This window comes from Heterodontus francisci, chromosome 6 (genome assembly GCF_036365525.1).
Source record: "Heterodontus francisci isolate sHetFra1 chromosome 6, sHetFra1.hap1, whole genome shotgun sequence".
Classification (NCBI taxonomy): domain Eukaryota; kingdom Metazoa; phylum Chordata; class Chondrichthyes; order Heterodontiformes; family Heterodontidae; genus Heterodontus; species Heterodontus francisci.
Window position 1 is genome coordinate 5,760,781 of NC_090376.1, and position 27,962 is coordinate 5,788,742.

A 27,962-nucleotide genomic window follows, 5' to 3' on the forward strand; every position below is an offset into this window, starting at 1 on the left:
GTAGCATCGCGATTACCCGTCAGCAGACCAAGCAGAAAGTCACCAGCAACCCCTCGTCCCCTACCCACAAACAACCGTCACATTCCAGCAGGAGGCAAAAAACAAACCAAAACAAAGCAACACAAGGGAAGTCATGTGGCTGCGGTGCCTGAAAGGGAAGTGGTTTTGGTAAGATATAAACAGCCTGACAGATGCAGATCCAACATCAACAGCACAAAGCTCCACAACTCAGACCTGCTACAGTCAGACTGCTCAATGACAGCCAAAACCGTCAGGAGCTCCTGGATTGGTGAGAATACGCTTTGCACTTTTCTTTCTTTAAAGTAAAAATGATAGAAAATGGGAACATTAAAATGTTATATATTTTCTGAATTAATAGTAGAAGCGTTCAAAATTAGGAAGTGTTTTAATGAAATAAATAAGGAGAGACTATTTCCATTCGACCCCTCGTGTTTGTGCTGGCTCTTTCGAAGTGCAATCCAGTTAGTCCCACTCCTGCACCCCCAACTCCCCCCACCCCCACTCTTTCTCCCTATCTGGGCAAATTTTTCTTTTTCAAGTATTTATCCAATTCCCTTTTAAAGGCAGTTTCAAAATCTGTATCCTGCGCCCTGTGAGGGAGTGAATTCCAAATCCGAACCACTTGTTGCATGAAAAAGTTTTTCTTTGTGTTGTCTTTGGTTCTTTTGCCAATCACATTAATTCTGTTCTCTTGTTACTGAGCCTTCAACTACTGGAAACAGTGTCTCTTTATTTACTCTATTAAAACCCTTCATGATTTTGAACTTGTATTCAATCTCCTCTTTGCCTTCTTCTCTGAGGAGAACAATCCAGCTTCTCCAGTCTATCATTCTATGAATATACTGTTTGTTTATTTGCAAGGCTAACACTTGTGTTTGGCTTCAGCACAGTAACTGGATTTCAATAATGATTCCCACAGCAAAGGCCGTGAGCCCCAATCAGACGCTGTGTAAATACAACTACTGGGCTTTATTATTTCATCACTGCTGCTCCAAGAGGTCAAAATATACTTAAGGGGACAAACAGAGTACAAGATAACCTCCTCCACATCTGGGAGTGTTTGATGGGGACAGTGTAGAGGGAGCTTTACTCTGTATCTAACCCCGTTTTTTTTTTTTTCTTTTAGGGGGCCTTTATCCCTCAGGCCCCCTTTATGTACATATTTACAGTTTTAAAATAACTTTATTAAAACAGATAAATAAACAAAAAACTCAAATTAAAATGCCATTCTCGGCGTCGACGATGCACTCCAGTCCCTGCGGTGCCCACCGGTCGCGGAAGGCCTCAAGCGTACCGGCGGACACCGCATGCTCCTTTTCCAGGGACACCCGGGCGCGAACGTAACCGCGGAAGAGGGGCAGGCAATCGGGGAGGACGGACCCCCCGACGGCCCGCAACCTGGACCTGTGAATTGCCACCTTGGCCAGGCCCAGGAGCAGACCGACGAGGAGATCCTCCTCCCGGCCCAAGCCCCTCCGCACCGGGTGCCCAAAGATCAGGAGCGTGGGACTGAAGTGCAGCCAGAATTTGAGGAGCAGCCCCTTCAGATACTCAAATAGGGGCTGCAACCTCGCACACTCCATATAAATGTGGAACACGGACTCGTCCAGGCCGCAGAAAGTACAGGTGGCCTGGGAGTCCGTGAACCTACTTAAAAGCCTATTGCACGGGACTGCTCTGTGCAGCACCCTCCACCCCAGGTCCGCGATGTAAAGGGGGAAGACTCCCGCGTAGAGAGACCTCCATCGGGGTTTCCCCTCGCCGCCAGATGGCAACGCGGACCGCCAGGGCGTGTCCGGCCGGCTGACGAGGGCGAGGAAGTGGAAAGTGTGCAGGAGCAGCCCGTACAGGAAACCCCTCCGCGCCGATTGGAATGGCACGGAGGGCATTCCCGAGAGGCGGCTCGGGTTGTGCGGGACCGGCTCCCGAGGAGGGTTTCGGGGCCTGGGTCCGATGAGCAGTTCCGGCCGAGCGGGGGTCAGCTCGGCCGGGAGCGCTCCGCACTCCCGAGCCCCCTCGCCACCCGCAGTGAGGGGCGTCCCGGGGGTTTCGGCTACTCCTCCGCCCGCCGGACCGTCCCCGGAGTCGGCCGCCCGGACAGCCGAGGCGCTCCCCTCCGCCGGTGGGGGAGCGCCCTGACTGGAGGCGACCATGTTCCAGACTCGGAAAAGATCCCGGTAAAAGACAGGCAACTCCCTCAGAGAGGCGCGGCTAACGGACTCCACCGGGAGCTGCGTGTCGTCTTGAAGGCAGTGACACTGGCGGAAAAAATACGTCGCCAGCGCACACCATCTGGGAGGACGCTCGACGTACAGGTATCTCTGCAGGGTCCGAAGGCGGAGAGTCGCAGCCTGGGTGCGGACGCACACCAGCGACTGACCGCCCTCCTCGATCGGGAGACTCAGGACCGCGGCAGAGACCCAGTGTTTCCTCTTGCCCCAGAAGAAATCGACGAGTTTCTTCTGGATCTTGGTGGCAAATACAGGGGGCGGGGCCAAAGTGACCAACCGGTACCACAGCATGGAGGCCACCAGTTGGTTTATGACCAACGCTCGGCCCCTGTAGGAAAGCACTCGGAGCAGTCCTGTCCAGCGCCCCAGCCGAGCGGTGACTTTCGCCTCCAACTCCTGCCAGTTTGCCGGCCAGGCTTCCTCAGCGGGACTAAGGTGGACTCCCAAATAGAGGAGGTGCGTGGTGCTCCACGCAAAAGGTGTCATCTCCTCCGGCAGGGAGTCCACCCGCCACTGACCAACCAGGAGTCCGGAACATTTCTCCCAATTGATCCTCGCGGAGGACGCGGCAGAAAAGGTCTGCTGGCAGTCGCGCATCCTCCGCAAGTCAACGGGATCTGTGATTGCGAGGAGCACGTCGTCGGCGTAAGCCGAGAGGACGACCCGCATGGCCGGCTCGCGCAGAGCCAATCCCGTCAACCTCCTGCGAAGCAGGCACAGGAAGGGCTCCACGCAGATGGTATACAATTGGCCGGACATGGGGCACCCCTGACGCACTCCTCTCCCAAAGCGAAGGGGCGCCGTCAAGGACCCGTTAACTTTGACTAGACACTCTGCGGCGGCGTATAAAAGTCGGACCCGGGCCACGAAATGCGGCCCGAGTCCGAAAGCGCGCAGAGTCCCGAAAAGGTAATCGTGATCCACCCTGTCGAACGCCTTCTCCTGATCGAGGGAGAGAAAGGCGACCGACTGACCAGTCCTCTGGGAAAGATGGATCAGGTCCCGGACCAGGTGGATGTTGTCCTGGATGGACCGGCCCGGGACCGTGTAGGACTGGTCGGGGTGGATCATGTGGGCCAGCACGGAGCCCAGGCGGGTAGACATAGCCCGGGCAAAGATCTTATAATCCGTGCTGAGGAGGGAGACCGGACGCCAGTTTTTAAGCAGGCGGAGATCGCCCCTCTTCGGCAGCAGGACGATGACCGCCCTGCGCCACGAGAGGGGCATCTCCCCGGTCGCCAGGCTTTCCCCCAGGACCCGCGCGTAATCGTCCCCCAGGACGTCCCAGAACGCCCTGAGGAACTCCACGGTCAACCCATCCAGCCCTGGGGATTTGCCCCTCGAGAGCTGGTGGAGGGCGCCAGTCAGCTCCGCCAACGTGAGCGGAGCCTCCAATCCTTCGGCGCCCTCCGGGCTGACCTGCGGCAGGTCCTCCCACAAAACTCTGCGCGCATCCTCGCTGGACGGATCCGGAGAGAACAACGCACTGTAATACGTCCGGACCAGGAGGCCCATTCCCTCCGGATCCGTGATGGAGGATCCGTCGTCGGCCAGCAGCTCGACGAGCTGCTTACGGACCCCCCGCCATTTTTCCAGCGAGTAGAAGAAGGGTGAGGCGCGGTCCAAATCTTCCAGGATCTGGATCCGCGACCTCACGTACGCGCCTCGGGACCCTATGAGCTGCAGGTTCCTCAGCGCGCCCTTCTTCTCTTTGTACGCCTGCCACAGGGCCGGGTCCGCGACGGCATGACCGAGGCGGGATTCCAAGTCGAGCACCTCCCTCTCAAGGCGCCCGACCTCGGCTTCCCGCCTCTTGGTCGACCCCTTCGCGTACTCCTGACAGAAGACGCGGATGTGAGTCTTGCCCACATCCCACCATAGCCTCAAGGAGGGGAAGCCCCCCTGCTTCCTTCTCCAGTCGGCCCAGAATCGACAGAACGAGTCCCGAAATCGCACGTCCTCCAGCAGCCGGTTGTTAAAGTGCCAGTACGCGGACCCCGCCCGCGTGCGGAGCGGAGTGAACTCCGCCCACACCAGGCGGTGGTCCGAGCACGGCACCAGCCGCATGGAGGCCGCCGAAACGCGGGAGACGTACGCCTGCGAAATGTAGAGGCGGTCGATTCGCGACCCCCCTCCTCCAGACCTCCACGTGAAGGCGCTGGAGTCGGGATGGAGATTCCGCCAGACGTCCACCAAGTTAAGGGAGCTGATCAGTCCCCTCAACTTCTCCACCGACGCTTGGCCGCGCTGGGGACCGGAGCGATCCCCCACCTCGAGGGTGCAGTTAAAATCCCCCCCGAGGATGATGCACTCACCGCTATCGATGGAGCTCAAGAGAGCGGACACTTCTTCAAAGAAGCGCGCTTGCAAAGCGCCGGGCCTGGGCGCGTACACGTTCACAAAGTGGAGCGGCACGCTACCCAGGCGAACGGCGAGGTGGAGCAAGCGGCCCGGCACTAGCTCCTTGACCCCCAAGATCTCCGGCTGAAAAGTCGGGGCCAACAAGATCGCCACCCCACTAGAAATAGGGGTGAGGTGACTCATGTAGACCCCACCCTGCCACTCCAGGAGCCAGGTGGCTTCGTCTCCCGGAACGGTGTGGGTTTCCTGCAGAAAGCTCACCGCGTATCTCCCTTCCCTAAGGACTGAGAGATTGTGAAATCTGCGGTGAGCCCCTCTGCTGCCGTTGATGTTGAGGCTGGCTATGGTTATCTTCATGTCAAAGGTACTTAAAACCCGTCACCAACAGCTCACTGTGAGGAGGGAGTGGAAGTGCACCTGGCCCTCCACTCCCCCAGCAACCCATTGAGGAACACATTAAAACGGCGCCTCTCAACCAGTTTCACGTCCGCGCGCTTGCCCGCTATCTTAAGGGCGGCACGGACGGACTGGATGATCAGCGCCAGATTCGACCAACGGTCGAGGGCCAGCTGAACTTATATTGCGGCAACCTCTGCAAGCCGCGAGGAAATCCCGGAGTTCCGCCGTGGGGATGAGAGGAGATTCGGTGGGAGGCACGAGGGACTCCACCACCTCACTGGCGATGGAATCAAGATCATCCTCCGTGCCCCGCACCGAATCCCCATCCTCCTCCGGGTCGTCACCGCCAGCGGCCGACACATCCACCACACACTGTGGGGCGGACGTCCCGGCCGCGCCAGCTGGTCCCGCCTCCGTCACGATCCCACCCCCAGGATCGATGGCGGAGGAGTCCTCTCTGGGTTCTATTGTGAAACTGGAGCCTGTAGGCACCAGCGGTTCAGGACCCCCTCCACCTCCATCCCCAGGCCAATGACTGGTCCAGGGGAGACAGAAGATCCGGACTCCGGGAAACCAGCCGGAGCCGAGACTGGAGGCGGCGAGAGGAGGCCATCTCCCGCTCCGCCAGCACCCACAGGCCCAGCAGATGGGGCAGCATTCTCAGTTATAACTGGGTCGGGTGTCTCCTGGTTGGTGGTGGACTCCGGCTGGGAGGCCCGACCCTCTGGGGCCTCGCCCTCCCCTTCATTCAGGACACCCGACCCAGTAGCAGTGGCGGAATGGGCGGTTTCCCCAGGCTCCCCCACCACAAGCAGGGCCCCACTTACTCCTTCAGGAGGGGCCTCACGTACCGGGGCCATCCCCTCCCCTCCATCCTGAGGAATAGGGAGCACCTGCCCGGACTTTGCAGCCTTGGTGGTGGCGGTAGGGGGCACCTGAGGACCAGAAACAGGAGGCAGCTCCCCTCCAACAGATGGGCCCTGCACCTCAGGGCCCTGTGTTATTTCTGTGGAGGGGTGCCTTCTCCTCTTTTTCGCACTTGGGCGCGGAGACTCAGAGACCTCCATGTCATCAGAGGCCTCCGCCTCCGCACCCTTTTTTCCTTTTTTAGTCACCCTGGGCCTGAGCCCAGCCCTGGGACAGGTGGATTCCATGGGAATGGGCTTTGGGCTGAGCTCAGGCTCGGGTTGAGTCAAAGTGTCCAGGGGACGCGCCTCACGATGTTTCTTTTTTCCCCGCGTCTTCCTTCCGCTCGGACGGACGCTCCCCTCCCCGCCAGAGGCTGTGAAAACCACAGCCTCCGGAACCGACTGAGCGGTGTCTGTTGGATGTGCGGGGGGAGTGGGAGGAGGTGCTGTGGAACCACTCTGGGCCGCCGAGGTGGAGCTGGCGGCCGGGAGGTTGGGGCAGTTCTTCCGAACATGCCCCACCCCCTTGCAGACGTGGCACCGCGCCCCGTCCGAGGTCCAAAAGACGCGGTAGGCCGTCCCCTGGAACTCCACATTAAATTGGCCCTCCGTGTCCTCCTCCCGCGCCAGCTGCATAAATAACTGGCGGCGGAAGGAGTAGACATGTTGGAGGCTGTGCTCCCGAAGACCGAGCCGGACTGGGGTGATCCCCGACCTCACCTCCCCCAGATGGTGCAGGTGGGGGAGGAGGAGCTCACTGGGAATGAAGGGTGGGACGTTGGACAGCATTATCCGATGCGCAGTGGCCCCCAGAGGGTCCACTGGCAGGAAGGTCCCCCCCACAGTGAGCCCTTTACTCAGGGCCAGGGACACCGCCCGCTCGGTCTTCAAAAAGAACACAGCCTTCCCATACATCTTTGAGGCCGCAACAATGGCCGAGGGGCCGACAACCACGGCCATTGCCTTAACGCAGGCCTCAATAGACATGTTGGGGTGGGGATAGCTCTTCACCCCATGGCTGCATGTCAATAATTTAAAGGGTGACGGGGCCACGTGGGCAGCCACAGAAGCTGCAGCTGCGTAGGTAGTAGAGGGCCCCGCCACCGGTGATGAAGGGCTTGCCATGGGTCCAAGAGCTAAACCCACCCCAAATTGTGGACTTGCACACTAAATAACAGATTCACAGAAAAATTTGAAAAGACAAACAAACAAACAACAGGTTAGTGGAGAGGCTGAGGTAAGAGAGGAGAGGCAAAGGCAGGCTGGAAGGGATGACTTGCTTTCTGGAGGTGGTGCTCACAGTACACTTAAAACAAACAGTCTTTGAAGTTGGTCTTCCGGTCTTCTGGTTGGGGGAGTCGTCTTCACCTGGGTCAGCTGAAGCTGCCCAGGCACTATCTATCCCCTTCCGTCTGTTTAGCTGGGCAGCTTCAGCTGACCCAGGCTTGGCAATTGGGGTGGGGAGGGAGCTTTCCTGTGTGCTTTTGCAGCAGCACAGATTCCTGTTGAATTGGCAGCCCCACCCCTTGTTGTTCCAGCCACTTGTTCCTCCCCCAACAGTCCAAAGTAAATTACTGGTGTTCAGCACCCACCTCCAGACAAAGCCTTGTTTCCACAAAATGTCCCTTTCTTCTCTTTAATGGAGACTGTTGTTGGAGTTTTCCTCTGCTTGTTGGTAGCTGCTCTCCCTTGCTCAGTGCAGCTCCTCTCTCCACCTCTGCAACCTCCAACTGCCACCAGCACTGTCAGCTGCACCTCGTTGATGCACTCAGGCTCCCAAATCAGTGGGCAGCCAATCCCCGTGCTGTACCTGTCCTGGGAGTGTTTGATGGGGACAGTGTAGAGGGAGCTTTACTCTGTATCTAACCCCCGTGCTGTACCTGTCCTGGGAGTGTTTGATGGGGACAGTGTAGAGGGAGCTTTACTCTGTATCTAACCTCATGCTGTACCTGCCCTGGGAGTGGTCATGGGACAGTGTAGAGGGAGCTTTACTCTGTATCTAACCCCGTGCTGTACCTGCCCTGGGAGTGGTCATGGGACAGTGTAGAGGGAGCTTTACTCTGTATCTAACCCCGTGCTGTACCTGTCCTGGGAGTGTTTGATGGGGACAGTGTAGAGGGAGCTTTACTCTGTATCTAACCCCGTGCTGTACCTGCCCTGGGAGTGTTTGATGGGGACAGTGTAGAGGGAGCTTTACTCTGTATCTAACCTCATGCTGTACCTGCCCTGGGAGTGTTTGATGGGGACAGTGTAGAACAAGAACAAAGATCAGTACAGCACAGGAACAGGCCGTTTGGCCCTCCAAGCCTGCGCCGATCTTGATGCCTGCCTAAACGAAAACCTTCTGCACTTCTGGGGACCGTATCCCTCTATTCCCATCCTATTCATGTATTTGTCAAGATGCCTCTTAAATGTCGCTATCGTACCTGCTTCCACCACCTCCCCCAGCAGCAAGTTCCAGGCACTCACCACCCTCTGTGTAAAGAACTTGCCTCGCACATCCCCTCTAAACTTTGCCCCTCGCACCTTAAACCTATGTCCCCTAGTAAGTGACTCTTCCACCCTGGGAAAAAGCTTCTGACTATCCACTCTGTCCATGCTGCTCATAACTTTGTAAACCTCTATCATGTCGCCCCTCCACCTCCATCGTTCCAGTGAAAACAATCTGAGTTTATCCAACCTCTCCTCATAGCTAATGCCCTCCAGACCAGGCAACATCCTGGTAAACGTCTTCTGTACCCTCTCCAAAGCTTCCACGTCCTTCTGGTAGTGTGGCGAGCAGAATTGCACGCAATATTCTAAGTGTGGCCTAACTAAAGTTCTGTACAGCTGCAACATGACTTGCCAATTTTTATACTCTATGCCCCGACCAATGAAGGCAAACATGCCGTTTGCCTTCTTGACTACCTTATCCACCTGCGTTGCCACTTTGAGTGACCTGTGGACCTGTACGGCCAGATCTCTCTGCCTGTCAATACTCCTAAGGGTTCTGCCATTTACTGTATACTTACCACCTGCATTAGACCTTCCAAAATGCATTACCTACATTTGTCTGGATTAAAATCCATCTGCCATTTCTCCGCCCAAGTCTCCAACCGATCTATATCCTGCTGTATCCTCTGACAATCCTCATCACTATCTGCAACTCCGCCAACCTTTGTGTTGTCTGCAAACTTACTAATCAGACCAGCTGCATTTTCCTCCAAATCATTTATATATACTACAAACAGCAAAGGTCCCAGCACTAATCCCTGCGGAACACCACTAGTCACATCCCTCCATTCAGAAAAGCACCCTTCCACTGCTACCCTCTGTCTTCTATGACAGAGCCAGTTCTGTATCATCTTGCCAGCTCACCTCTGATCCCATGTGACTTCACCTTTTGTACCAGTCTGCCATGAGGGACCTTGTCAAAGGCTTTACTGAAGTCCATATAGATAACATCCACTGCCCTTCCTTCATCGATCATCTTTGTCACTTCCTCAAAAAACTCAATCAAGTTAGTGAGACACGACCTCCCCTTCACAAAACCATGCTGCCTCTCGCTAATAAGTCCATTTGTTTCCAAATGGGAGTAAATCCTGTCCCGAAGAATCCTCTCTAATAATTTCCCTACCACTGATGTAAGGCTCACCAGCCTATAATTTCCTGGATTATCCATGCTACCCTTCTTAAACAAAGGAACAACATTGGCTATTCTCCAGTCCTCTGGGACCTCACGTGTTGCCAATGAGGATGCAAAGATTTCTGTCAAGGCCCCAGCAATTTCTTCCCTTGTCTCCCTCAGTATTCTGGGGTAGATCCCATCAGGCCCTGGGGACTTATCTACCTTAATGCTTTGCAAGACACCCAACACCTCCTCCTTTTTGATAATGAGATGACTGAGACTATCTACACTCCCTTCCCTAGGCTCATCATCCACCAAGTCCTTCTCCTTGGTGAATACTGATGCACAGTGGCGCAGTGGTTAGCACTGCAGCCTCACAGCTCCAGGGACCCGGGTTTGATTCTGGGCACTGCCTGTGTGGAGTTTGCAAGTTCTCCCTGTGTCTGCGTGGGTTTTCTCCGGGTGCTCCGGTTTCCTCCCACAAGCCAAAAGACTTGCAGGTTGATAGGTAAATTGGCCATTAGAAATTGTCACTAGTATAGGTAGGTGGTAGGGAAATATAGGAACAGGTGGGGATGTTTGGTAGGAATATGGGATTAGTGTAGGATTAGTATAAATGGGTGGTTGATGGTCGGCACAGACTCGGTGGGCCGAAGGGCCTGTTTCAGTGCTGTATCTCTAATCTAATCTAATCTAATCAAAGTACTCATTAAGTACCTCGCCCATTTCCTCTGGCTCCACACGTAGATTCCCTTCTCTGTCCTTGAGTGGGCCAACCCTTTCCCTGGTTACCCTCTTGCTCTTTATATATGTATAAAAAGCCTTGGGATTTTCCTTAATCCTGCTTGCCAATGACTTTTCAGGACCCCTTTTAGCCCTCCTGACTCCTTGCTTAAGTTCCTTCCTACTGTCTTTATATTTCTCAAGGGCTTCATCTGTTCCTAGCCTTCCAGCCCTTACGAATGCTTCCTTCTTGTTTTTGACTAGGCTCACAATATCCCGCGTTATCCAAGGTTCCCGAAACTTGCCAAACTCTGTATCTAACCCTGTTTTTTTTTTCTTTTTTTACACCGTACTGTTCCTGTCCTGGGAGTGTTTGATGGGGACAGTGCAGAGGGAGCTTTACCCAGTATCTAACCCCGTTTTTTTTTAAGGTGACCTTTATACCCCAGGCCCCTTTTATATTTTCATGTTGAGGGGGCCTTTATTCCTCAGGCCCCCTTTATATACATATCTACATTTTTAAAAAAAATAACTTTATTTAAGACCAGATAAATAAACAAAAACTCAAATTAAAATGCCATTTTCGGCGTCGACGATGCACTCCAGTCCCTGCGGTGCCCACCGGTCGCGGAAGGCCTCAAGCGTACCGGCGGACACCGCATGCTCCTTCTCCAAGGACTCCCGGGCGCGAACGTAACCGCGGAAGAGGGGCAGGCAATCGGGGAGGACAGACCCCCCGACGGCCCGCAACCTGGACCTGTGAATGGCCACCTTGGCCAGGCCCAGGAGCAGACCGACGAGGAGATCCTCCTCCCGGCCCACGCCCCTCCGCACCGGGTGCCCAAAGATCAGGAGCGTGGGACTGAAGTGCAGCCAGAATTTGAGGAGCAGCCCCTTCAGATACTCAAATAGGGGCTGCAACCTCGCACACTCCGTATAAATGTGGAACACGGACTCGTCCAGGCCGCAGAAAGTACAGGTGACCTGGGAGTCCGTGAACCTACTCCCGAGCCCCCTCGCCACTCGCAGTGAGGGGCGTCCCGGGGGTTTCGGCTACTCCTCCGCCCGCCGGACCGTCCCCGGAGTCGGCCGCCCGGACAGCCGAGGCGCTCTCCTCCACCGGCGGGGGAGCGCCCTGACTGGAGGCGACCATGTTCCAGACTCGGAAAAGATCCCGGTAAAAGACAGGCAACTCCCTCAGAGAGGCGCGGCTAACGGACTCCACCGGGAGCTGCGTGTCGTCTTGAAGGCAGTGACACTGGCGGAAAAAATACGTCGCCAGCGCACACCATCTGGGAGGACGCTCGACGTACAGGTATCTCTGCAGGGTCCGAAGGCGGAGAGTCGCAGCCTGGGTGCGGACGCACACCAGCGACTGACCGCCCTCCTCGATCGGGAGACTCAGGACCGCGGCAGAGACCCAGTGTTTCCTCTTGCCCCAGAAGAAATCGACAAGTTTCTTCTGGATCTTGGTGGCAAATACAGGGGGCGGGGCCAAAGTGACCAACCGGTACCACAACATGGAGGCCACCAGTTGGTTTATGACCAACGCTCGGCCCCTGTAGGAAAGCACTCGGAGCAGTCCTGTCCAGCGCCCCAGCCGAGCGGTGACTTTCGCCTCCAACTCCTGCCAGTTTGCCGGCCAGGCTTCCTCAGCGGGGCTAAGGTGGACTCCCAGATAGAGGAGGTGCGTGGTGCTCCACACAAAAGGTGTCATCTCCTCCGGCAGGGAGTCCACCCGCCACTGACCAACCAGGAGTCCGGAACATTTCTCCCAATTGATCCTCGCGGAGGACGCGGCAGAAAAGGTCTGCTGGCAGTCGCGCATCCTCCGCAAGTCAACGGGATCTGTGATTGCGAGGAGCACGTCGTCGGCGTAAGCCGAGAGGACGACCCGCATGGCCGGCTCGCGCAGAGCCAATCCCGCCAACCCCGTGCTGTACCTGTCCTGGGAGTGTTTGATGGGGACAGTGTAGAGGGAGCTTTCCTCTGTATCTAACCCCAGTTTTTTTTTTTTGTTTTTGTTTTTTTTTTCTTTTTTTTCTGCAACCTCCAACTGCCACCAGCACTCTCAGCTGCACCTCGTTGAGGCACTCAACACTCAGGCTTCCCAATCAGAGAACAGCCAAACCTGTTTTTTTTTTCTTTGTTTTTACTCTGTATCTAACCCCCGTTTTTTTTTTTAACCCATTTTTTTTTTTTTCTTTTTTTTTAGTGTAGAGGGAGCTTTACTCTGTATTTAACCCATGCTGTACCTGTCCTGGGAGTGTTTGATGGGGGACAGTGTAGAGGAAGCTTTACTCTGTATCTAACCCCATTTTTTTTTTATCTAACCCCCATTTTTTATTTCTCTCAAGGTGGCCTTTATACCCCAGGCCCCTTTTATATATTTCATGTCATGGGAGCTTTTATTCCTCAGGCCCCCTTTATATACATATTTTTAAAATAACTTTATTAAAGACGGATAAATAAACAAAAAAAATTCAAATTAAAATGCCATTCTCGGCGTCGACAATGCACTCCAGTCCCTGTGGTGCCCACCGGTCTGTATCTAACCTCATACTGTACCTGCCCTGGGAGTGTTTGGGACACAGTAAAGGCCCGCTACCTGACTTGAACCCGACAGGACCCGACAACATGTGTCAGGCTCGGGTCAGGTCGGGCTCCGGGTCCGGTTTTTGGGCTCGGGTCGGGTGGGGCTGAGTCCAGGTCGGGCTCGGGTCAGGTCGGGCTCCGGGTCCGGTTTTTGAGCTCGGGTCGGGTGGGGCTGAGTCCAGGTCGGGCTCGGGTCAGGTCGGGCTCCGGGTCCGGTTTTTGGGCTCGGGTCGGGTGGGGCTGAGTCCAGGTCGGGCTCGGGTCGGGTGGGGCTGAGTCCAGGTCGGGCTCGGGTCGGGTGGGGCTGAGTCCAGGTCGGGCTCGGGTCGGGTGGGGCTGAGTCCAGGTCGGGCTCGGGTCAGGTCGGGCTCGGGTCGGGTCGGGCCGGACACACACGGTAAGTGCTCTGCTGGTAAGTATTGAAATTTAAAAAACCTACCTGAGCTGGGAGTCCGGGATGAAACTGAGTCTGCGCAGTGAGCGAGTGACATCATCGTGCAAGCGCCGCAGCTTCCTGGAGGTTCCGAGTCCGAAGGTAAGTAAAGGGATGGTCGGGTCGGACCGGGCTCGGGGCAAAATCGGAGGGACTCAGGCCAGGTCAGGCTCAGGTCCGCTGTGGTTCGGTCAGGTTTGGGTCGGGGTCTTTTTCCCGACCTGAGCAGGCCTTGAGGACACAGTATCTGAGTAATCTGAGACATGATGTTTGGAGAGTGAAGCAAATTTGGGAGGAACAGATGACTTTGGACGTGTAGTTTCCGAAGCTGTCCACCACTGGGGGTTTTCCTCACCTTATGTTTGGGTCTGTTTTAGGCTAATAGATTGTGATTGATTACTGTGATACCAGAACTGAGAGGTTATAACAATCAGGTAAGATTGAAGAGGCTCGGGGCTCTTTTCTCCAGAAAAGAGAAGGCTAAGGGGTGACCTAAAAGACGTCTTTAAGATTCTGATGGTGTGCGATAGGGTCGATGTAAAAAGGTACTAAAAAGGCCAGCTATGCTTAGGGTAGATAAATCACCTGGTCTGGATGACTTGCATCCTAGGTTGCTAAAGAAAGTGGGAATGGAGATAGCAGAAGGACTTGCCATAATCTTCCGATTTTCCCGGGATATGGGGGAGGTGCCAGAGGATTGGAGAGTGGCAAATGTGACACCCTTATTCAAGAAAGGGTGTAAGGACATTCCTAGCAACTACAGGCCGGTTAGTTTAACATTAGTGGTGGGTAAGGTTTTAGAAACAATAATCAGGGAAAATACAACAGACACTTAGAGAGGTTTGAGTTAATTAAGGAAAACCAGCATGGATTTGTAAAAGGCAGATCATGCTTGACTAATCTAATTGAATCTTTTGATGAAGTAACAGAGAATGTTGATGAAGGGAATGCGGTGGATGTTGTTTATATAGATTTTCAGAAAGCATTTGATAAGGTACCACATAAAAGGCTGGTTAAGAAAATTGAAGCTCATGGAATAGTGTCCAATTGGATAAAAAAATTGGCTTATGGACAGAAAACAGCAAGTTGTAGTAAATGGTTGTTTTTCAGACTGGAGGATGGTAGACAGTGGGTGTTCCCCAAGGGTCAATGTTGGGATCACTGCTTTTTTTTTGATTTATGTAAATGACTTGGATCTTAAAGTACAGAATAGAATCTCAAAATTTGCTGACGGCACCAAACTTGGAGGTGCGGCAAACAGTGAGGATGATATGAACCACCTGTAACAGAACATAGATAGGCTAGCAGAATGGGCAGAGAGGTGGCAGAAGGAATTTAATACTGACAAGTGTGAGGTGATGTATTTTGGCAGAAGGGATAGGGAGAGGCAACATATAGTTAATGGCACAGTTCTAAAGAGTGTGCAGGAACAGAGGGACCTGGGGGTTCATGTACATCGATCTTTGAAGGTGGCAGGACATATTGAGAGAGTGGTTAGTAAAGCATATGGGATCTTGGGCTTCATAAATAGAGGCATTGAGTACAAAAGCAGGGAAGTTATGCTGAACCATTATAAAGCTCTCGTTAGGTCCCAACTGGAGAATTGTGTCCAGTTCTGGTCACCACACTTGAGGAGGGATGTGAGGGTCATTGAGAGGGTGCAGAGATTTACCAGAATGGTTCCAGGGATGGAGGATTTTAGTTACAAGGTTGGATTGGAGAAGCTGAGTTTGTTCTCCTTAGAACAAAGGAGATTGAGGGGAGATTTAATAGAAATGTACAAGATTATGACAGGCTTAGATAAGTTAAACAAGAAAAAAACTGTTCCTGTTCACAATTGGTACAAGGACATGGGAACACAGATGTGGGGGGAATATGAGGAAGCACTTTGTTACACAGTGGGTGATAATGACCTGGAACTCGCTGCCCACAAGGGTGGTGGAAGCGGAGACGATCAATGAGTTCAAGAGGAAGTTGGATGGTCACCTGAGAGAAATAGACTTACAGGGCGACGGAGATCGAGCTGGGAGTGGGATTGACAGGTGTCATCAGCAAATTTTGAGATTCTACTCTGCATTCCAAGATCCAAGTCATTCATATATATATATATCAAAAAAACAGTGGTCCCAGCACTGACCCTTGTGGGACATCACTGTCTACCATCCTCAAGTCTGAAAAACAACCATTTACCACAACTTGCTGTTTTCTATCCATAAGCCATATTTTTATGCAATTGGACACTGACCCTCCTATTCCATGAGCTTCAATTTTCTTATCCAGTCTTTTATGTGGTACATTATCAAATGCTTTCTTAAAATCCATATAAACATCATCCACTGCATCCCCTTCATCAACCTTCTGTTACTTCATCGAGTGGACTGGGGATGGGCTGAATGGTTCTTTCTGGGCTGTAAATTTCCTTGGAGAAGAGACGGCTGAGAGGTGATTTGATAGAGGTCTTCAAAATCAACTGGACTGAGTAGATAGAGAGAAACTGTTTCCTCTTGTGAAGGGATTGAGAACAAGGGGGCACAGATTTAAAGTATTTGGGAGGAGAAGAAAAAGTGACATGAGGAAAAACGTTTTTCACGCAGCGAGTGGTTAAGGTCTGGAATGCACTGCCTGAGAACGTGGTGGAGGCAGGTTCAATTGAAACATTCAAAAGGGAATTAGACAGTTATATGAAAAGGAAGAATGTGCAGGGTTACGGGAAGAAGGTGGGGGAATGGGACTGAGGGAATTACTCTGTCGGAGAGCCGCTGTAGACACGATGGGCCGAATGGCCCCCTTCTGAACTGTAACAATTCTGTGAAATGACTCTATGACTTTTTGACAGATAATCATGGGGGACTCATCAGGAGGAGTTGTAAACATGTAGCCCTAATCTCCTAATGCTGGTCAGTTAGGAGCTAAAGTCCTAAGCTTTTTGTGAGTTGCATCATTAATAGTAACATTTTGCTAACATGTCGACACTTTCCAGTTATTTTTAATTAATGTGTAATACGTTAACCCATTAAGTCATCTTGTAAATGCTATAATCCTCTTCAGCATTCCTGCACTGCACAATCATTGATTTTCTCACAGTTTCGACCTCACTATCTCATCTTTTCTCGATTAGAATTTTATATTTCGTCCCCTAAACACCTGACTGCTTAACTCAGTCTCTAGAACATACCATATCTGCCCTTGCAGGTTAATAATCCACTTGAGTCTGTTCACAGGTTCTAACCTTGTCCTGAACACGATATCAGCGGATCTGTCTTTAATTTGAAAAATATTAAATAAGTTTTCAGAATGATTAGAGTCTTTCTGAAACTGGGACTAAAACTGAACAAGTCAGATGCTAATTTACGCACTTGGCCATTTTCTTGAAATACTTTGTGTTGTTTTCTTCCAGAGCAAGAAATACTCTGGTGCATTGCGATACCTTTGTTGATGCTGCTCAACGGATTTGTCACGGCTCATATTTCAGGAGATGTAGGAAAAGACCAAGGTAATTATATATTATATAGAGCGAGAGAGAGAGAGAAAGAGAGACAGAGCTCCCGGGAGCAATGAACCCCTCCCCAGTTCAGGAGAAGTGAAGCTTTAGAACTCGCTGCCTTATTCCTGAACACTGACGTGTGATTTTAGTGCAGTGAGGAGATTTGTCGGGACAGAAAACACAGTTTACATACGAGACTGACAGGCAGGAAAACACCAACTGGTCTGTTGAGCCAGCCTCACATTTGCGACAAAACATTTCCTCCTCTCCCACCTTCCCCAAACCCCAATCTCCCTTTCCCCCTGCGCCCCACAACAATGTAATCTCCTGGGAGAGGCAAAAAACCCAGGGGAAATAATACTCTGGGAAATTCCTCTCTCATTCCCTCAGTCAATCGGAACCAGTCCAGGAGATCACACGGACTAAGTATCACCTATATAGACACTTAATCTCTATATAATGCAATCTCTGCCCCAGTCAGGGACCTGACCAGCTTCCCTCCTGAAGTGAAGGCGGGGAGTCAGCAGTTAACACACCAGCCGCCAAAGTATTCCAGATACTCACTACTCTCTGACCAGTCACTTTCCGGATTCTGACAAAGCCAGCAATTATTGGTTAATATGGGGCCGTCTTCTTGAAGCACAATTGACCGTCTCACTAGGTCACTTCAGAGGGCAGTTAAGAGTCATCCATGTTGGTGTGGAGACTGGAGTCACCTGTAGGCCGGACCAGGTAAGGATGGCAGGTTTCCTTCCCTAAAGAACATTAGTGAACCAGATGGGTTTTTACAACAATTCAACAGCTTCATGGTCACTTTTCCTGATTCCCCGCTTTTTATTTCAATGCAAATTATCAAATTTCCTTGGTGGGCTTTGAACACACATTCTCTGAATTACTAGTCCAGTAACAAAAGCATTACACTACTGTATCCAAGCTCAAACTAGTTATCTTTGCTTCCTTGAGGATACATCCCATTTCCCAGAAACTAAGGAGATTCACCTCATGTTGAAAGCCAGGTCCCACACTCAAGTCAGCTTGGACCTCAGGAAGGATATATTGGCCTTGAAGTGGGTGCAGTGCAGGTTGACCAGGATGATACCAGGACTAAAAGGGTTAAATTACAAAGACAGGTTGCATAGACGAGGCTTGTATTACCTTGAGTTTAGAAGGTCAAGGGGGGAATCTAATTGAGTTGCTGAAGATTTGATTAAAGCATTTGATAGGGTAGATGGAGAGAAACTATTTCCTCTGGTGCGAGAGTCCAGAACTGTGGGGGGGGGGGGTGCAGAACTTTAAAATTAGAGCCAGATTGTTCAGGAGTGATGTCAACAGACAGGGTAGTAGGGTGGTGGTGGCTTAATGGTGATGTTACTGACCTAGTAATCCTGAAGTCTAGACTAACCCCCTGGGGCGATGGATTCAAAGCCCACCATGGCTGCTGGTAGAATTTTAAATTCAATTAATTAACAAAAACAATCTGGAATGAAATGGCACCATGAAACTATTATTGATTGTCATAAAAAAGACCATCCGGTTCACTAACGCCCTTTAGGGAAGGAAATCTGCTGTCCTTACCTGGTCTGGCCTACATGTGACTCCAGACCCACAGCAATGTGGTTGACTCTTAACTGCCCTCTGAAATGGCCGAGCAAGTCACTCAGTTGTCATTGGCAATTAGGGATGGGCAACAAATGCTGGCCTTGCCAGTGACGCCCACATCCCATGATAAAATGAAAGAAATCTGGAACTCTCTCTCCCAAGAAGCTGTTGAGGTTGGGGCACCAAGTGAAAATTTCAAAACTCAGATCTTTTTGCTAGGCAAAAGTATTGTGGATTGGGGAAGCAAAGTGAATGGATGGAGTTAAGATCCTGGTCTGCTAATTGAATGGTGGAACTGGCGCAAAGGGCTGATCGCCTGTTCCTGTTGCACTGCTCTGCTGCAGGTTGACTTTGGTTGCGATCTTCAGCGCACATTATCCCTCCAATGTGCATAACTGAATTGTTTCTATCCTTGCAGGGTCTGAAGAACACGGTCTTCCGGCAATCACTGTGCCAGCTGGCACAACTGTCAATGCCGAGCTGGGTAAGTATGTCCATCATTTGCCCAGGAGTCTGCGACCCGAGAACTAATGCAGTTATTGACAGTGCCACTGGCCCTGGTACTGAGCAAGAATGCTCTGGATTTTACATGCAGGCTGTGCCGAGCTAGCTCAGGTGGGACATTGCAACTGGTATCAGTGCCTTTAGTCTGAGGCAGCTGGGGTTGGGGGAGAAATTAATATCAGAAGGGCTAGGAGAGTAGAAAAGGCAAAATGAACTGGTGGCAACTGTAGTTCAATGGTAGCTCTCTTTGTCAGAAGGTTGTGGGGACAAGACCCACTTGAGCATAGGCTAACACTCCCAGTGCAGTACTGAGGGAATGCCGCACTGTGTTATCTTTTGGATGTGATGTTAAACCAATGCTCTGTCTGCTCTGGGCTGGGGGAACATAAAAGGTTCCATGGCCACTATTGCGAAGAAGAGCAAGGGGGAAAGTTCTCCCCAGTGTCCTGGGGCCAATATTTATTCCTCAATCAACATCACTGAAACATTATCTGGTCATTATTGCTGCTCTGGGCAGTTACTCTTCACAAATTGGCTGCTGCGTATGATTTCCTGGAATGTAGAAAGTTAAAGGGGTGATTTGATTTTAAGTTTTTAAGATTTTAAAATGAACTGAAAGTTTATCTCTTTCTACCCTTGATCTGCTGGTGGGACAGTCGACAACAAGGGGGGCCACAACCTTAAAAATCAGAGCCAGCCTGTGAACTGTGGAGGGGAGCGTCAGTGATCCAGAGTCAGTGGAAGTTTCAGAGCGAGCAGCTTTCCAGTATGTCGTGTTGTGTTTTAAGTTGTAAAAGATAGTTGGTAGCTTAAGGGATGTTTGTAATTTGTGAGTGTCTGTGTTTTCCGAGTGCCTCCGGGTTATTTGTTTTTTTTTATTTCCAAAATATACTTTATTCATAAAAAATACAGTAGAAAACAGTTTCAAACAGCACCAAGTCAAAAAATACAAAGGGTGCAAAGATCAGTTTCCTTCAATACAATCATGAGTTGCCTCACAACCCTTCCATTTCATTGTCGTGCCAGATACATTTTAACATTTTGCAAAAATTTCTCCGATACAGTTCGAGGGGTTTTCCAGGGGTCCAGCCCCTCAGTTCAGCTTGGTGGGGGGACCTTACACAATGGTCTTTCCCCATTGAGCCTTTGCTGCGGCTGCCCCAAGCTTTAGTGCGTCCCTCAGCACGTAGTCCTGGACCTTGGAATGTGCCAGTCTGCAACATTCGGTGGTGGACAACTCTTTGCGCTGGAAGACCAGCAAGTTTCGGGCAGACCAAAGGGCGTCTTTCACCGAATTGATAGTCCTCCAGCAGCAGTTGATGTTTGTCTCGGTGTGCGTCCCTGGGAACAGCCCGTAGAGCACAGACTCCTGTGTTACAGAGCTGCTTGGGATGAACCTCGACAAAAACCACTGCATCTCTTTCCACACCTGCTTTGCAAAGACACATTCCAGGAGGAGGTGGGCAACCGTCTCTTCCCCACCACAGCCACCGCGGGGGCATTGTGCGGAGGGGGCGAGACTTCGGGCGTGCAGGAAGGATCTGATGGGGAGGGCCCTTCTCACCACCAGCCAAGCTACGTCTTGGTGCTTGTTTGAAAGTTCTGGTGATGAGGCATTCCGCCAAATGACTTTGATGGTCTGCTCGGGGAACCATCTGTCAGGATCCACTGTCTCCTTTTCCCGTAGGGCCTTGGGGACATTCCGTGCTGACCACTGCCTGATGGACCGGTGGTCAAATGTGTTTTCCCGCAGAAACTGCTCCACGAAGGATAGGTGGTACGGCACGGCCCAACTGCATGGAGCGTTCCGCGGCAATGTGACCAGGCCCATCCTTCGCAACACCGGGGACAGATAGAACCTCAGCACGTAGTGACACTTGGAGTTTGCGTATTGGGGATCTACACACAGCTTGATGCAGCTGCACACGAAGGTGGTCATCAGGATGAGGGCCACGTTGGGTACATTTTTCCCGCCCTTGTCCAGAGATTTGAACATCGTGTCCCTCCGGACCCGGTCCATTTATTTGCGCCTCTCAATAGTGTACTCGCTGTTATCATGTCAGCTACACAACAGCCAAAATTTATGCACAACAAGCTCCCACACACATCAATGTGATAATGACCAGGTAATTTTGTTTTTAAGTGATGATAGTTGAGGGATAAACATCGGACGGGACACCAGGGAGAACTCTGCTTTTCTTCCAATAGCAGCTCTGCAATCTTCTAAACCCACCTGAGAAAGAAAGGCTCCTCACATTAAGATCTCATCAATAACGGTGCTAATAATGCAACACTCTCTCAGTACTACACTGGGAAAGCGAGACTGAGCTCAAGCCTCTGGGACTGAGATTTGAACCAACAACTTTTTGATACAAGGGCAAGATGCTACCCATTGAGCCACAACTGAACACCTGCAAATTGCACCATGAATATTTATAGATACTCTCCCAGGCTGGTTATTCACTGAGCTAGGGCTGAACCATCCAGGGCAGGCCATTCACAAACTTAATCTTTGTTTTCTTGTAGGGAAGTCGCTGGAGCTGACCTGCAGGGCAGTTACTGGCTACTCCGACACATTCTCCACAATCATTTACTGGCTGGCTAATCACCAATTCATCGAAGATATGTTTGAGGATGGCAGAGTGAAAGAAGGAAAGGAAAGGTAAGTCAAGATGTTAAATACAACTCGTTGTAAAGGTCTCCCCGGGACGCTCCCCAACCCACCTCCTTCCTTATCCCTGGTTTAATGATGCATTGGAAATTCCACATCTGGACTGCCATGGGAAGATTGGCAGTGTGGATCACACCCCAACCTTCAGGAACAGAGGGGGAAAGGCGGGGATAGCACGGGATTGGGTCAAGGTGGTGGGGAGGGGAGGGGAGGGAAGCTGCACTAAGGTTGTGCCTCGGCCAAGGTGGTTTCAGGAGCATCAGACAGAATTAGACACTGAACTACATGAGGAGATATTAGGGCAAATGACCAAAAGATTGGTCAAAGAGTTTTAATGAGCATCTTAAAAGGAGGAGAGGCGGAGAGCTTTAGGGAGGGAATTCCAGAGCTTAGGGCCCCAGGTAGCTGAAGGCACGGATGCCAGTGCCAGAATTGGAGGAGTGGAGAGAGTGCAGAGGAGTGTAGGGCTGGAGGAGGTTACAGAGGTAGGGAGGGGTGAGGCCCTGGAGAGATTCGTACATGAAGATGACAGAAATGGGTGTTTTTTAATTGCCAGATAGGGGGGAAAAAAAAGAGTTAAAGCAAGCCAGATGAGCATCCTCCTCAGTGATTAATGATGCTTACTCTCTGTTTACTAAATCACAATTGATCGCGAAGTATCATAATGACTTTCTCAGCCAATAATTTCCCCTAAATCCCATCTATTCCATCCCCAATAGATTCCTGACTAAAAATAGAAAGACGTTGATTCAGAAGAATTTGAAGTTCACCAAGGTCACACCAGAAGATTTCAAGACGAACTTCACTTGCGCTGTGATGAATCCCACTGGAAGCTCAATAAAAAACATTATTTTAGGCAAGTGAACACCAGATAACAGTTTTGCTGCACAATCTGGAGCAGCTGCAGAATATGCGAATGAAGTAAAGATTCTGGCTCATGAACAGCTTTTGAAAAGAACTCGAGTTTCTACAGTATCTTTCACGACCTCAGAAAATCTCAAAACGTTTTACAGCCAATGAAGTGTAGTCGTTGTTGTAATGTAGAGAAACATGGCAGTAAATGAGATAATATGTTTTGGTGATGCAAGTTGAGAGATAAATATTACCCAGGACACGGGGGAGAACATGCAAACATGCAAGCCATTCAGATCTTGCTATTTATCCATTCTTTCAGTACGTCCTGCCTATCAGTTTTTAACCCCATCATTACCTCTACTCTCTCCGCTTCTAACGTTATTTTGTCAGCATTGTCTTCCTTAGTAAACACCAATACAAAGTATTCTAGCCTTGCCCTGCGCTGTTAACTGCCATTCTATTCTCATATTCTCTCTTTGCCAGTCTTATTTTCCTCTTCACTTCCCCTCACAACTTATTGTATTTGGCTTGATTCTCGCTTGAAGAATTCACCTGACATGCATCATACACCCTCTTTTTTTGTTTCATCATATTCTCTATCTCCCTCATCATCCAATGAGCCCTTGCTTTAGTTCCCTTACCTTTCATCCTTGTTGGAATGTACCTAACCTGTATCTGAAACATCTTCTTCTTAAAAATCACCCATTGTTCTCAGTTTTTCCTGTGTCTTTGGTTCCATTTCACCCTGGCTAGATCCCCTCTAATCCCATTGAAGATAGCCCTCTTCTAATTTAGAAGTTCTACTTTAGATTGTTCCTTTCTCTTCTCTATTCCTAATTTAAGCACTATATATGATGATCACTCTTAGCCAAGTGCTCCCCCACAGACACTTGGTCCACTTGGCCCACCTCATTTCCCAGCACCAGATCGAGCTATGCCTCCTTCCTAGTTGGACCGAGAACATATTGGTCAAAGAGATTCTCCTGAATACATTTCAGGAATTCCACCTCCTCCTTTCCCTTTACTCTGACATGATCCCAATTTATATTTGGGGAATTAAAGTTCCCTAGTATCACCACTCTATAGTTCTTACATATCTCTTAATGCCCTGCAGTTTTGCTCCTCTACCTCTCACACTATTTGGAGGCCTATAGACACATAGAAAATAGGAGCAGGAGTAGGCCGTTCGGCCCTTCGAGCCTCAACTGCTTTCTGTGGTAGCAAATTCCACAAGCTCACCACTCTCTGGGTGAAGAAATTTCTCATCTCAGTCCTGGAAGGTTTACCCCATATCTTTAGACTATGACCCCCTGGTTCTGGACTCCCCCACCATCGGGAACATCCTTCCTGCATCTACCGTCAAATCCTGTTAGAATTTTATAGGTTTCTATGAGATCCCCACTCACTCTCCTCATACTCCAGCGAATATAATCCTAACCGACTCAATCTCTCCTCATACGTCAGTCCCGCCATCCCAGGAATCAGTCCGGTAAACCTTCGCTGCACTCCCTCTATAGCAAGAACATCCTTCCTCCGATAAGGAGACCAAAACTGCACACAATATTCCAGGTGTGGCCTCACCAATGCCCTGTATATTTGCAGCAAGACATCCCTGCTTCTGTACTTGAATCCTCTTGCTATGAAGGCCAACATACCATTTGTTTTTTTTTACCGCCTGTTGCACCTGCATGCTTACCCAGGTCTCGCTGCCTATTCCACTCTCTCAGTTTATAGCCATTCAGATAATAATCTGCCTTCCTGTTTTTGCTACCAAAGTGGATAACCTCACATTTATCCACATTATACTGCATCTGCCATGCATTAGCCCACTCACTCAACTTGTCCAAATCACCCTGAAGCCTCTCTGCATCCTCCTCACAACTCACCCTCCCACCCAATTTTGTGTCATCTGCAAATTTGGAGACATTACATTTAGTTCCCTCATCTGTATCAATATATATTGTGAATAGCTGGGGTCCTAGCACCAATCCCTGCGGTACCCACTAGTGACTGCCTGCCATTCGGAAAAAGACCCATTTATTCCTACTCTGTTTCCTGTCTGCCAACCAATTTTCTATCCATTGCAATACACTGCCCCCAATCCTATGCGCTTTAATTTTAAACGCTAATCTCTTATGTGGGACTTTGTCGAAAGCCTTCTGAAAGTCCAAACACACCACATCCTTTGGCTCCCTCTCATCAACTCTACTAGTTACATCCTCGAAGAATTCTAATAGATTTGTCAAGCACGATTTCCCTTTCGTAAATCCATGCTGACTCTGTCCGATTCTACCACTGTTCTCCAAGTGCTCTGCTATAAAAGTTGTGATAATGGACTCTAGAATTTTCCCCACTACTGACGTCAGGCTGACTGGTCTGTAATTTCCTGTTCTCTCTCTACCTCCCTTTTTAAATAGTGGGGTTACATTTGCTATCCTCCAATCTGTTGGAACTGTTCCAGAGTCTATAGAATCTTGGAAGATGACCACTAATGCATCCACTATTTCTAGGGCCACTTCCTTAAGTACTCTGGGTTGCATACCATCAGGCCCTGGGGATTTATTGGCCTTCAATCCCATCAATTTCCCCAACACCATTTCTCTACTAATACTGATTTCTTTCAGTTCCTCTCTCTCACTAAGCCCTGTTCCCCAACATTTCTGGTGTGATATTTGTGTCCTCTTTTGTGAAGACAGAACCAAAGTATGCATTTAGTTGGTCAGCCATTTCTTTATTCCCCATAATAAATTCCCCTGTTTCTGACTGTAAGGGACATTTGTCTTCAATCTTTTTCTCTTCACATACCTATAGAAATTTATAGTAGTGTGATTATGCCTTTTTGCTTCTCAACTCTAACCAAATAGATTCTGTCTTTGCCCCCTCAAGGATATCCTCTCTTTCCAACACTGCAATGTCTTCCCTGATTGGTACTGCCATCCCACCTGCCTTTTTTTCCTTCCCTATCTTTTCTGAATACTTTCTATCCTTGAATATTAAGTGCCCAGTCCTCACCATTTTAAACTATTGCAACTACATCATATTCCCACAGGGCTGTTCGGGCTTGCAGCTCACCAACCTTATTCACCACACTTTGCGTGTTTACATACATGCATTGTAAACTTATCTTAAGGGTCTTAACTTAAGGGTCACTGACCCAAAACGTTAACTCTGCTTCTCTTTCCACAGATGTTGCCAGACCTGCTGAGTGAATCCAGCATTTCTTGTTTTTGTTTCAGATTTCCAGCATCCGCAGTATTTTGCTTTTATCTTAACCTTAATCTGCTTCTAATATGATACTTCCTTCTCCTGTAATACCCAACACCCTCACTTTATATGCACCTTATTCCTCTTTTCTACTTCTAAATGCTGATTCCCATTCCCCCTGCTAATTTAGTTTAAACTCTCCCCAACCACACTCCTCGCCTGCTATCTTGATTTATGGGCAGACCCAACTGAGACATCTAACAATTGGTGGTAACTATACAAAAAATAATGGGTTTAACTCATCTTCCTCCTTGTGATTAAATTACAGTGGAAAAGGTGGTATCGCTCTCCAGGACTGGCCCATGCAGGAGGAAACTGGTAAGAATTTTAATTTAAATACCCAATTCCCCCTCACCTTCCTTAGAGGGTTCAATGATGAGGACAGACTTGCCCACAATGATTTCACCTCCTTCAATCAACTAGCCTGTTGGACATGACTGACAGATGCACAACAATGCTCTCTTTTACAAGAATTGAACTAAATTTCTCTCAGTCTGGCACTAAACCCGAACCCTTTAACCCTTAAACATGCTGCCACCTCCTCCATTTTCCCTTCCACTCCAAGTTTGAAACCCCTCCAATCAGGTTACAGTCCCTGCCACAGCGCTGAAACAGCTCTGATCAAAGTTACAAATAACATCTTCTGTGACATTGGTGAACTATCCTCAAGGGCAGTGGAAGCAGGTTTAATTCTTTTGGGCCTCCTTATCTCGAGAGACAATGGATACGCGCCTGGAGGTGGTCAGTGGTTTGTGAAGCAGCGCCTGGAGTGGCTATAAAGGCCAATTCTGGAGTGACAGGCTCTTCCACAGGTGCTGCAGAGAAATTTGTTTGTTGGGGCTGTTGCACAGTTGGCTCTCCCCTTGCGCCTCTGTCTTTTTTCCTGCCAACTACTAAGTCTCTTCGACTCGCCACAACTAGTAACTTGCAAATGGCAATGGAAAAGGAAAATTAACAGGGATATAGGGAGGGACTAATTGGATAGCTTTTTCCAAGGGCTGGCATAGGCACAATGTGCTGAATGAAATCATACAGCACAGGAGGCGGCCAATGAGTTTTTTTTTCAATTTTGCAGCTGAGGTGCAAGCAGAGGTTGGAGGCTTGTCTGCAAACGAACAACCACCTAGAGAAAGAAGCAAGCTCCACTGACGATGTGGCGTTACAGGTATCGATACTGGAAACATGTTAACCCTACGAGGGCTGCATTCTGCATCGCCGCGTCCAAAGCAAAAGGGAGACATCTCAGCAACCGACAACCCAGAACATTCGCTAGCAACCACACCACTGCAGAGTCCATGAAATTTAAACAGAGAACAAGTTTAACAGTTTACCTGATCCAGGTCACCTTTAACCCAATTTAATTGGGTATTTTTCCTTTCTTGAGATGTCAGCCATGCCACCCCTCTGGCTCATATCATGGGTTTAAATCCCACTTCTGAGACTGAGCCCGTAATCTAAGCCAACATCTCAGTGCGGTATTGAGGGTGTGTTGCACTGTCAGAGGTGCGGTCTTTTGCCTAAAGGTTCTCACGACCACTATTGGAAGAGCAAGGAAGTTTTCTGCAAGGTGTCCCTAGCCCAGAATCATAGACTATTATTGCTGTGCATGAATTGGTTGCCAAGTTTCCTAGCAGTGCAACAGTGGCTACACAAATTGCTGTAAAGTGCTTCACAGCATCATGAGGTTGTGAAAGGCACTATAGAAATGCAAGCCCTTGCTTTCTTTTAAAAGGGGACATTTGGAAATCACACCTGCGTGCTAACTTTACACTAAGACCCATGCAGTTTTGAAGTGCTTAAAATCAAAACAATACATTAAAATCATGCTATTAATTTGCTGTTTTATGAGAACAATTATTGAAAATACTAATAAAGTTTCATTTCCTGAACTGAGACCACTGTAGCTGCTGTTTAATTTTGGTGCAAAGAAAGATTTCATCCACAAGCATAACCAAGTGGTGGAATAAAATAAATTACAGAGCAAAGAAGCAAGATTAATTGCATCTCTTTCAAAGAGCAGGAACAGGCACATGGCCCTTTCAGTGACCTCAGAATGATACAGCACAGAAGCAGGAGAGTGTAAATACATTCAAGAAAATTTGATGAGTATCTGGAGAAGGGACAGAAGGGTATGATGCAAAGATGGGAGGTACTGTTCTACGAATAACCATCAAGGAGAGAAAACAAAAACTGCAAATGTTGGAAACGGTGAAAACAGTTTAACCTTTCAGTTACGGACTCGAGAACAGATAGTGGAGCACTCCCTCAGCATTGTATCCAAACCTTCTAACTCTGAGACAACAGAGC

The 27,962-nt window shown here is 49.8% G+C and overlaps 1 protein-coding gene across 1 annotated transcript; it reads left to right on the forward strand.

The window, feature by feature from the left end:
• Positions 1-27,548, forward strand: LOC137371095 (interleukin-1 receptor type 2-like). The gene is made up of 7 exons (XM_068033021.1): positions 1-289; positions 16,676-16,771; positions 18,780-18,845; positions 21,392-21,527; positions 22,256-22,392; positions 25,924-25,973; positions 26,731-27,548. Exons 1-7 carry the CDS (start codon positions 256-258, stop codon positions 26,842-26,844), a joined length of 633 nt encoding a protein of 210 aa, XP_067889122.1. The 5' UTR covers positions 1-255; the 3' UTR covers positions 26,845-27,548.
• The last annotated feature ends 414 nt before the right edge of the window (positions 27,549-27,962 follow it).